We start from the raw sequence: 12,340 nt of genomic DNA on the forward strand, positions 1-12,340 counted from the left end.
ACTTAACCGGTTGTTTTTTGTTTTTTTGTTATCACCATCTCACAATGCCATTTTAAATTATTAGAAGAGCAACCTGGTTAGAGCAATAATTTACACCCAAGCTTTTTTATCGATTACGTAGTCCTTTATACTATAATAGGACTTTTCTATAAGCTTACGTTTAATACAAACTTTGAACTTTTTAAGAGACATCTCCAAGATGTCAATTGGTACTGTTCTTTAAGGCGCGCGGCGTTCAGCAGTACTCTATAACTAAAATGGTTCCCAGGTTTCGTAAGATCCTCCCCTGCGCCTTCACGCCGCACCAGAAAATGGTGGCCCGAGAGCCGCGCCCCCCGCCGCAGAGGAAGAAGGCTCCGCCACCAGCCCTGCAGGTACTTGCTCCACACTCGAGGACACGACCAACACTCCACCCGTCCACACGTTAGGCGCTTTGCGACAGATCACTACTCTCGACTCGTACTTACCATATTTACATACATTTTACACGCAAGTCTCATTTCAAACGCATGTATCGCTTTATGCGTACGATGTCTTATATAAACGACCCATATTACGAATTTCTAATACAAACAATGCGATAGTCGCAATCATAGAAATTGAAAAAGCCACATAAATAATTCGTGATAACCTTTTTTTTTTACCACGGAAAGATTCATATCTAGAAATCGGAACATGACGCCAAAATTAACCAGTAATATATGAACTATTAACTAGAATATTGATCTATTTTTTTACATTACAGTCATTTTGATATTATTTGCGTATTAAATAAATAAGCAAAATATGCAATGGACAATACTTATTTCCGTATATAAAGATTTTTGCTAACTTTAATAAATTTCAACGATGGATGAATTGACAATAAAACGCAATATAATTTGAACACACATGAAGAAAAATATACAGTTTTCTTGATTATGTCAAAAAATATCTACACCACAATCACGAAATCTATCGTATTAGCTAAAAAGCTAACGAATGACTAGTATACACATACAGTTACACAATCGATAGATAAAAAAGCAAAAAAAAAAAAAAAAGTGATAATCGCATTGCAAGTATCACAATATTCGTAATATAGGCGGGTTATTGGTAAAGGACTCAAGTAGCAAAACGTATAAGATTTCGGAACCAATTTGACTGCTTCTTCGTAACGATTAAGCTACTAACAAGTAAAACAATCTTCTAAACGACAACATTATTAACTCCTTTGACCTAACATGACTTTATTTCAAAGTGTGACAGGATGACCTTGTTGTTTACTGGTGGATAGAACAGGCGTTATTTTGCGAAAGCCTGATTACTCTGTCTTTGCTACAATACGCAAAAGATTGAATAATCTGTATGGTGTAACCCTTTTTTTTGTGTCCTCCGCATGAGGAAAACATCCACATTTTTATCCGTAATAGATAAAACCAGTTAAAACCCCGTACATATAAAAACATCCTTATTTGGTTGACATACAGGCAACACGCACGAAGCGCTTTTCGTCTACGTTTCTGATACGCACCGCTAAGGTTTGGAACGCTTTTCCGGCTTCGGTGTTTCCTGATTCATACAACTTGAATGCCTTGAAGGCAAGAGTGAATAGACATTTTCTAGGCAAGCGCGCCCAAACTTAAACCGCATCATTGCATCAGGCATGATAGTTATCAAGCCCAAGCCTTTTTTTTTTTTAAATAAATTATTTGAACACGCTGAAGGTTGCTTCAGCTGGATAAAAATGGTATTATGTCTGTAGTTAAATTCTTTTCATATTACCATATCCTGAAGATGTTCTTTGTTAAAGTGAAATGTACTGGTTTTGTGTGTGGCCTGGTTTTTTTTTCTTTAACAAAAATAAGGGATTTTTTTCGATGTGATAACCCGAATACAATACCATTTCTAGAGAAAAGAGAGATAAAAATTAGAATACTTTAGTTCTAGAATCTTTCTCTACAGCTTCAGGTTACACCATACGGATCCAATTAAATGCAGATTATCGCAAAGGCATCTTCGTACGTTTGGTATTGTTTACCACTAAAAATAACCTTGTTGAAAGAGTTTATTTGATTTAAGTTTAAGACAATTATTTTTTCAAAAATGCAAGAGGATGTATCAAATACGAACCGTGAATTTAATTATACTTTCATCTAATCAAAAAATCCTCCTAATTTGTCTGTACGTTTGTACGTTGTATTGTATTTGTCTGTCCCCAATAACTGGCTTAAGTGGTCAGGATTGCCGTGTTTCCATCAAAGTTGTGCGAGAAAGCGAAGCGTATCGAATGAGAAAACCTAGGCTTTGAAACAATGTGGCCTTTGCCCTCTAAACTATGTTAACTATATGTTAATTTTGGTGGGTTTTAAATATTTAAAAATACTAAAGTCATAAATTCTTTCATCATTAAGTCCATTCCTCTGAAGTAATGTTGATTTTATTATTCATTATAAGGTGATGGTGATAATAATACTTGTTTTAAGATGATAATAATATCGCTCGCTGCCTGTTCTTGCACATATTTGATGGAAAGACAGATTAAACGTTTGTTTCATTAGAAATTTTAGCAAAGATTCCCATTACACAATTATTTTTTGCAAAAATATAATTACTCTGCAATCTGCATGAAGGTGATTTTTAGTTGCTCACATCTTAATTTTGTATGCCCAGCATCACATAAGAAAACTTGATGGTAGTGCAATGCTCGGCAAAAGGTGACCGTGTGAGGATTGAGTCAGACCCTATAAAGTTGATATCGGGTTCGACTATTAGACTGTTCCTTTTTAACTATGTCATGAACTACCTTACAAAAGATTGGTGTTTGCTATACGCAGATTAAAACGTGCTATAAGAGAACCCAAAAAATAGCACGAGAAATGGAGGATTACCACAAATAAAATTAATAAATAATAATTTATTTGCCAGAATGTTTGTACATAAGGTGAATGTTTGTAAAAATTTATTACAATTTTTCATAAACGGACCATAACATTCAACTAAATAAATAGTGTGGAAATCACATATTTTACGGAAACGGACCTTAGAAACCCATGACCCACGCTTTAGTCGAAGCAAGACCTGCAATGCAGTTTAAGGGATAGCCCTGATACAGAACACAGCCACTTATTCTATAAAGCCAAACGTCCAAAAATTCCAGTACCTAGGGTCTATGTTGACGACAGCAGCAACAATGATGTGACACCTGTGATACCACAATGGTTTTAAACACCTAGAGAAGGTGAGAGACTCATAAGCATAATTTGCACTTTAACGACATGAAGATTCTGAGATAGAGAAAACTCCAAAAAATGAGCAATTAGCACAATATCGTTATCAAATTCAAATTCAAAATTCATTTATATTTCAAGTAGGCCCAATATAAGCACTTTTGAAACGTCAAGTCTTTCCGTTTTTAGTGACTCTACTATCGGTTCGGAAGCAGATTCTACCGAGAAGAAGCCGGCAAGGAACTCAGCTGTTGCTCTTTTCCAACATCAACAATTTACATTTTACATTTTAACATTCATTTTTCTATCTTGTGAGAGCTGAAAGCGGAGCCGGATGCTTCCAAGCAACCTTGTCATTAAGAAGTTCATCAATGGTACCATGGGCAGGAGACAAAATAGAAATCCTGTCAAGCGCTAAAATTAACGTGTCTACCTGCCAAAGCACGGCAACAGAGAATAGGAGAAGTTTAGCCTCTTTATTATTACAAGTATATTATTTGGATTTTTATCCACTTTGGCGCACAGCCAATGATCGGGGAGTTAATAAAGCTGTGGAAGGCTGTGTAAAATTGTATTCTCTCCAATGTCTTCTGCCCATTTAAGTCGTGTAAAGTGCACGTGACGCAGAAGGCATTTATGGGGTTTTCTATTATAACATGATTCCGAATGCCATTCTTGACTTACCAATGCAATAAATCAAACAATCTGGTAAAACATATTTATTTAATATACCGATATTAATATACAATTTATGAATTTCTTAATGACAAGGTAGCTTTGAAACAGCTCCGCTCACATCTCCAACAAGGTAGATAAATGATTGTCAATGGTGACATAGGAAAAGAGCTTTTGCTGTTTTTCTTGCCGGCTGTTCGGTAGACTCGGTCACTACAAATATACATACTTGAAGTTATAAAAGTGCTTATAAAGTAGGCCGAGTTGAAATAAATAAATTATGAGTTAAGGAATAAATGGACGGCTTGCTGCCATCTGGTAGACGATCGTAACCCAGAGATGTTAAAACGCAAATCTGTCTGACATGACAACCCAAGTCATGGCGCAAGACAAAGAAAGCTGTCCCTAAAGATGTGATAAGGCAATGGAGAAGATAGCGACATATTGCCATTGGTGCTGGAACCGTTGTTGGGCATACAAAATACTCAGAACTTGGTATGAAGCTAATCGAGCTAATTTTATTAAAATTTTCATTTCACCAAAAAAATAATTGTGATGTGGGAACACTTAATAAATACATAATGTAAATTTTATTTGCCAAAGAAAAATTAATTTTTTTGATATTTCTAAAATATAACGTTCATTAATTATTTGCTTTCAAAACTTGTCATAGATTAATTATTTAACTTTTAAAGTCTTACAAACTGACAAGTTTTATAATTTGTCTGTCTGTCTGTTTGTCTATAAAATTTGGGAACATAAAATTCTTCGCATCGCATCTTCGTCTTCACACATCACACAGAAAATGGTATGTCCCAATTTTTGAATTATTTTATCTTTTTGTAAGTGACTTTTGCTTAGACATCTTATTGGCAGCGAGCGAAAAGTGGGCCCTGTTTCTCTATCGATTTCGAAACCATAGCTGTCATTTCTGACGTTAAAACTTTACAGTTGATGTATGGTTCCCAATTTGACTTCTGTCACTAAAATGTCATAGACAATCAGGGCCCAGTTGCTATTTAATAATATTATGAATAGTGCGAGCTGTATGTTCTGTGGTATCTTTTCGGTAGTTGGATGCTGGCAATGGAACGGGCGGCGCGCGAACCAAGGTTGGGAACCGCGGCATACCGCGCTATAGTACTAGTCTACAGAATAAAGAGAAACATTTCAGTGACGTAAAGTATACGAATACATATTTAGGGCTCCAACTTTATCTAGAAACCTTTTTTTTCGTATTACACGGTCGAATCAACTGTGCATATGTACCCTTAGCAAACCACAGTTGCTTCAGAGTACCAAAACAGTGTGGCGTTGAAGTAAAATGGACCTAATGTCACTCTTTTTAAAGACACAAATGCTGTACTATGACCGGCGCCATTAAAGATTATAATGTGCGATCTCATTTCCTCAGCTCTTAAAATTGGGAGTTATGATGACAGATGGTATATTAATTTTGGGTAAGAGAATGCGTAGATAAAAATAATCTTTAGTACACCAAAAAATAAAAAGACCAGGTACCTAACGAAACTTATATAATTATATAAACTAACATAGTGTGGAAGTGCGGCCTTACAGTGATATATCGGTAGTGATCTCTTCCAGGCAACAACTAACGGTACGAAAAACAAACGTACGTACGTGGATGTGCATCCGTTACCATTTCTCTTAAACCGACTGGACCGATTTTGTTATATTCATATCTCTGAACAAACTAACCCGTAGTACAAATTGTGGTCTTAACTCAACTTTTGAGAGAGATTGGGGTGCCGTAGTCTATCGTTTGTTTTACATAAATTTGTATGCATTCCGTCCTTGAATTTCAAGGACGGAATACATACATATTTCGGGCATATTACACATCCACTCCGGGCTTATGCCAAATAAAAAGGTATTGGGTCTTCTGTCATGAATTTTGTAGTACCATCAGAATTAACGTTGTCCCAACTCGGGTAACACGTGAAGCCATCGGTCCTGTTTATTTATAAGCATGATATGATAATATTCATTTACAACTCTGGATTTCCAAATTGGAGTAGCGTGTTCAGTCTAAGTTCTGTTTCTCTCTCTTCTGAGAAATAGGTTGTGATGATTATGGGAACCGAATTAGCTACACTTTGGAGTTAGTTCAATTATAACTCATTCATTAACCTCATGGCTGAACCGAGGTAGTAAAAACAGTTGGAGCCCTAACTCAAAATCACACTCTTTAAATATATTAAATTTGGACCGGGCAATATATTTTGGATGTCTTTCAAAATACAACTTAACCGATTGCCACGGTTACTGTACAACTGACAATTGGGAAAAAGTCTAAAATAAGTTGTTTTTATTATATCAAAGTAGCTGTTCTTGTAAGTTTTAGCTACATTGAATCATTAAAATATATAGCTTAAAATTCCTCGATAACTGAAGTTAATCTCACTTTTTATACTTAATTCTAATATAACAAATGTGAAAGTGTGTTTCTCCTACTTTTTTTATCGAGACAATACATATGCACTTAAACTAAGACACGGGCAACTGTTATATACTTCTATTTAAGGAACTTCTAAGATTATATTTTACCAGTGAATTTTCTTCTAGCCTGAACTAACCTAACAGCTTTAGACTTTTTCACGGTTGTAATGTTGTATGCAGTGAGATGTAATCACTTCTAGAGGTACGATTCCCACGCGTAGATCCAGGTTGGATAAGCTGACCAACATTATAACTACAAAAAATTTAAAACATCCCGGGCTTCAGGATGTTATATCGTCCATGGATATTGATAGTATGTAGTGGTATCAAGAGAAATAATCTGACACAAATCACAAGAGTACTTGAATCTGATCACGACCTTCAATAATGATGGAAACGACATAGAAAATTGAAAGAGATATTTTATACCGATAGTAGGACACCTTTTAGAAATAACTAGTGTAGGTATTTATAAATAAACTAGCGGACCCCAGCGCCATCTGTCGGGCTGATTTGTGCATCTAAACCATCCAGGGTGCCACCCAAAAGCATACCAAAAAATTCACTGAAATCGGTCCAGCCGTTTAGGAGGAGTTCAGTGACATACACACGCACACAAGAAATATATATAAAGATATATATAAATTATTTGCACTTAAAGAAACTGCTGCTCACCTCGCAGTCGGCAAAATATTATTTACCCATTATTATAAGTTGTTAATAATGAATCCTGTTAAATAACCGTTATTTCACCTCTTTATCCATGGATGTTAAACAATTGTAACAACTTTTGCCAGACAGTGCGAACTCTAAACGTGATAATATCTCACTGGTATGTTTGCAATGTTTGTTTTCATATGTACCTACTCCGGCCAAGATGCCACGGAGGCGCGGGTTCGAGTCCCGTCGTTCCGCTAATGTTATTTTTTAATTATGTCAAAGTTGAAAGGTCAACCACAGATAATTGCCTTATTATTATCCTAAGTGTCAGCGCATACATGAAACTGCACGTCGGAGCATTTTTTTTTTACGTAATTACTGGTGACAACAGTAACTACTGGTACAGATTTCGATGGGAAATCCACTTTGCCGCCTTGGGGTTGTTCTTGTTACCAGTGGTTACGTATCAATTTATGTTGGATGAAAATAAAAATGCTCTGCCCTGTCGTCACCTGTGTACGCTGGTCTAGTGTTAGTTTTCAAGTAAAAAACGTAATTTTGCGTTTGCGTAAATCTGTCATTTTATACAGACCACACAGCTACAGTCTGTTCACAGTTATAAATTTATTCATTGTTCTTTAACTAGAAAAGACTAAGCCCAATTAGACTAATGAAATTAACGTTACTATGACTAATGTCAGAGGTAAAATAACTTCATCATGAACATTATGAATCCGTTACCGGCCCACTATAGGGCACGGGTTTCCTCCAATGGGTAAGGACATAGTCCACCACACTGGCCCAGTGCGGATTGGTGGACTCCACACACCTTTGAGAACATTATAGAGAATTTTCAGGCATGCAGGTTTCCCCACGATGTTTTCCTTCACCGTTGTAGCTAGTGATATTAAATTACTAAGTTTTTTTTTTTTTAAATAACTGAATGGATTGTCTGTAATACAAACTTGACAGATTTATGTAACAACCCGGTCACGTTATTAACTTGACAACATGCAGTACAGGCTCAGGAGGTTCAATTGCATTATAGATTTTATATTTAATTAGTTTATAAGCTATGTGTTACGTACTATCTCATAAGGATAGTCATACAGATGTCCAGCAAAGCATTCTAGACAAGGCAATCGTACGGTGAGTGTGGAAGGGACCTACATAATCTCTATACACGCTGTCTACACTATGTCGGCATTTACCGTGCGATCAATCAACTGTATGTCTTCTTTATACTGTGATACCATCAAATATATATTGGTATTTAGGCATTTAGTGGTGTAATAAATATCGATGAAGATAAGATATAAAGGCATTTTATCCTTTATTCGACGCCTAGTCCTTTTCGTCTATATATCCGGCAAATCTGAATATATTTCAATGATTATTTTTGATATTATATTACTGATAGTCTTCTTGTTCCTCCTCAGTTTTTTGATATAGAGAACGTAACTCCTTAAAACAATGTATAACACAGTATTGCGGTGAAGTTGATAATATTCTGGTGACAAAGTGACTTGGAGGCATCCGCTTTCACCTTTCAGAAAATGTTAAAATTTAAATTACTAATCTTGAAAAGAAAAGAGCAACTGTTGCTGAGTTCCTAGCCGGCTTCTTCTCAGTAGAATCTGCGTTCCGAATTGGCTGTAGAGTAGCCACCAAATGGAAATATGTGAACATTTAAAAATCAGTATTTATTACATCACTAATGTAGACCTGGCGATGTAATTTTTATATAGATTTAAAATGGCGAATGATAACCTTTGTTAGAAATAAAATTTTCGTTTAAGAGATTGCACAAATCATAAATTTCTATGTATTTTTATTATTTAAGCGATATAACATCACAGTAACCTGCTATATCGCTTAAATAATCAAAATAACCAGTGGCTGTTTTACATGTAGTACAAAACAATATTTTTTTTTAAGTTTCGCTGGCTCTATGTGTACGGATGAACTCAGAGCTACAAAACCAGGGTTACTAGGTTTATTTTAACTTGCTTATAACGAAGCAAAGAAAGATTAATATATAGCGGTATATATATTCATGTATGTTTGTACGTATTCACAGACGATACACTGTAGCATCGCCCATATTCGGTCGATGTTGATAAACAGGAGTTGCCTACTGACAATGTGTCATTTTTAATACTTAATCAAGTCCACAAAAGCCACTAAACAATTTTCAAGACTTGCCATTTTTTATATTTCGTGTCGTAGTGATATTATAGTATTTTCATAATTGAAATCTACTATTTATGAGATGTGCAATCTCGTAGTAAATAAATAAAAAAAAACACTTTAAATAAAGACCACAGATTATTTCAGGTTCGCTAGACTCGAAGAGTTCGGAGTCGCTAGCGACTTCTGCCCTAAGAGAAATAAATTGATGACAGTTAGCTTTCGAAATCTTAAAAAAAAAACTAGAATATAACTGCCATAATTATTTGCTCCGTAAATTATGGTGTGCAGCTTTAAGTCTTCATTATAAAACAAAATGTATATATTTTGAAGATCTGAATGTTCCTGTGAAAATGTTTAGGTACTTAAATATTTTACTTCGTAAAGCCAGTAGCAATACTGGCATGCTAGGATACGCGAATCCGCAGGATATATATTGAAAATAATATAATTACTATAGCTACCTACAAAATTACTAATGATAGGCCAACTAATACTTACTTTAATAATTGAATAAAATCTTAATACGCGTTACGCGAATATTGTTTGTCGATGTAGGTATATATTTTCAATTCATAGCGCAAAAGCCGAAGATGAAGGAAAAATGTTAATGGATCATTATTTTCGTCTGGAAAAACTAAGAATTTGGAGATCCAAGTGCACTCTGCTGATGTAGCAGGCGAAAGTTACCCAACTAGCCAGAACAGTTAAAACTGTATTCTCCTCATAAATGCCGTCGGAACATTTTTTATACGAGTTCTCAGTCCATTTGAAAAAACCAGAACTAGAACTCTGTTTTTAAAATAAAAGCATAAGCCTGCAGAGTGAGTGGCACTCTTATAACAGCCGCGAAATGACAAAACAGTCAGCCAAATAGGCCCATAGGTATTTATGACACGTAACAAAAAAAGGGCATTTAAAAGGTACTTATTACACGTTAGTCTGCCTTCAGCTTTATGGCTAGGCTGGGAAAACTGTAGCAGAAATCGTCTGTGGCCTTTTAACAGAACAGTTCTACTGCGGAGCGCATTCAGGTATCTTATGTACCAGGCGAGTAGTACGCTCGACCGTTTGCCATTAACGCGTGTGCGAATAACTGCGATGCGACTGATAGTGTGCGTCGACTATCGCAGATCTTGTCCAGAAAGGTGAATTTCAATCGCAACGCATGTAAGTCAGTGATGACGCAGCCTAAAGTAGAACGCAACGGCCTAAAAGATGAAGAGAGAGATTTATTCATCAGATCAAAGTGGGGAAAATAGAAAACGAAGAGAAGTCGATTTTGTTAAACCTATTGCCTTGCTACATGTAGAATAGGGCCCCCATTGAAAGTTTGAAAGCTACCAAAAGTTACGTTTATCTACCTTTGTATGAAGTGTTAAAATAGTGACGTTTGTTCATCCAATAGAAGTTCAGATTAAAGCCAGAGTCCGTGAGATCTTAAAACTTAAAAAACTCAAATTAGGCGTTAAGAATTACGGACTAAAATTGATTTATTTCTTTTATCCCAAACTTGGCACTCGACAGCTGCGATGCTTTAACCAACCAAGTTTTTTATGGAATTGACAATGCTAATTTATCGTCCTTAGATACGGCAGATTTAATCTGACGCCTATGTGAAGTTTACTCGAAAATTTACACTGGAAGCGAACAAGGAATCTCTAAGCGAGAGGAGAGAACTTATGCTTGCGATTAAAGCACGAAACAAGACATGGCATTTTGTCGCCCTTTCCGGACAAGATCTTCCGCGGACTCGAATGACGTAGTGTGCGCATTGGTTTAATGTTAAATGCCTGGCAACTCCTGGCGTGTGCTAAGCGAACGACTCGTATTTCCCTTGTGAATTTTCTGGAGACATTTTGTTAATGAACACGACGCAAACAAGCGTACAGGACGCGCTCCACTCAACTTTAGGACGCTTAAAGAAATATATACATAAATATATGATTATATTAAAAGCTCGCGCCGTGTTCTCTTGTTCTGTTATATCCCTATTACCTTCAGCTTTTGTTTCAGTGGCCGAAGAAAAATAAGAAGAAGAAAATTGCGCGGAGTTAAATAAATAGTCATAAGTATTGAAACATATTTTTTTATTTATCCATAACATCGATATTTATAAGCACCTTAAATATAGTATTGTGATCTATTTCACGAAGACAGTTTGGTAATATGTGTTGGGGTGGGCTTTCAATTTAGTGTGCTTATACACGATCTCACTAAATACCTAGTAACGACCAATCAGAGAAAATCCTAGGTATACATTTTCCTGTCACTCATATAACCTGACTTGTCTATGATTCTAGCCACAAGGTGTGGTATTATGTACGTTTTTATCATATTTTACTTTGCTCGTATGCATTTAATATTATTAAAAAAAAAAAAAAAAAAAAAAAAAAAAGGCAAATATATACCGGATGTTTGGTGCATCGTGTGCCAAATCGAATCTGATGATTGGAGGGGTCTTTGGCTATCTCTTCAGCCCTCGTAAAAAAATCTTGCTCAAACGGTTTTTTTTATACTGATTTTAAATTGTTTTTTTAAAAATTGTAAAAATTCTACATTTAAATTTTAATAAAAAATAAAGTTGTTAAGTATTAATTAATTTTCTTTTTAATCTTTAATTTGTAACGTTTTACGCTTCTTTTGAAACTAGAATTACACGCCAGCAACATCTAGTTTTTGTTTTACAGCCCCGCAAAGTTTTTTTTACGTAAAAAAATAAGCTTGAACGTCAACTTTCGGTTTTAATAAAAAAAAAACTAAAAGTGATCATGTTCTTCCAATTTTTTTAAAACATCTCTGGACTGTCCCCTTTCTAATGGTGTGCAATATGCCATGAAAAGTAATTAGTAACATCACTAATTTTCAAATTTTCTAAACTTAGTCACAATTTTCTAATATTCAACAGATGAAAGAAAAACAAGTTTTTGCGTAAATAAAACTCACAAGCAGGTAAAATTTTTAAATTTCGTAGGTTTTACTTGAAATAAAAATAATACATTGCATTTGAAACATTTATTTCATAATTTTTACAAATTCTGCTCAAATTGTTCACCCCTGTTTCGAATGCAGGCCCGACATCTTTGACGTATTGTTACAGTTGTAGTCCGAAGCCGTATTTCGTTCTTAATTGTACCGAAGGCCGC

The 12,340-nt window shown here is 35.4% G+C and overlaps 1 protein-coding gene across 4 annotated transcripts in view; it reads left to right on the forward strand.

The window, feature by feature from the left end:
- The window catches only part of LOC120623907, a 35,331-nt gene extending 23,788 nt beyond the window's left edge, over nucleotides 1-11,543 (forward strand). Inside the window, exons 14-16 of one of the 4 annotated variants that reach the window (XM_039890197.1) lie at nucleotides 269-374; nucleotides 4,958-4,996; nucleotides 11,211-11,543. In XM_039890197.1, coding sequence (XP_039746131.1) covers nucleotides 269-374; nucleotides 4,958-4,996; nucleotides 11,211-11,252 — 187 coding nt within the window. In that variant the 3' untranslated portion in view covers nucleotides 11,253-11,543. Of the gene's footprint in view, nucleotides 1-268; nucleotides 375-4,957; nucleotides 6,859-10,783; nucleotides 11,178-11,210 lie in introns of those variants that run through there. The other 3 variants (XM_039890198.1, XM_039890199.1, XM_039890196.1) reach the window with 3 other exon arrangements.
- Nucleotides 11,544-12,340: the final 797 nt, after the last annotated feature.

This window comes from Pararge aegeria, chromosome 5 (assembly GCF_905163445.1).
Source record: "Pararge aegeria chromosome 5, ilParAegt1.1, whole genome shotgun sequence".
NCBI lineage: Eukaryota > Metazoa > Arthropoda > Insecta > Lepidoptera > Nymphalidae > Pararge > Pararge aegeria.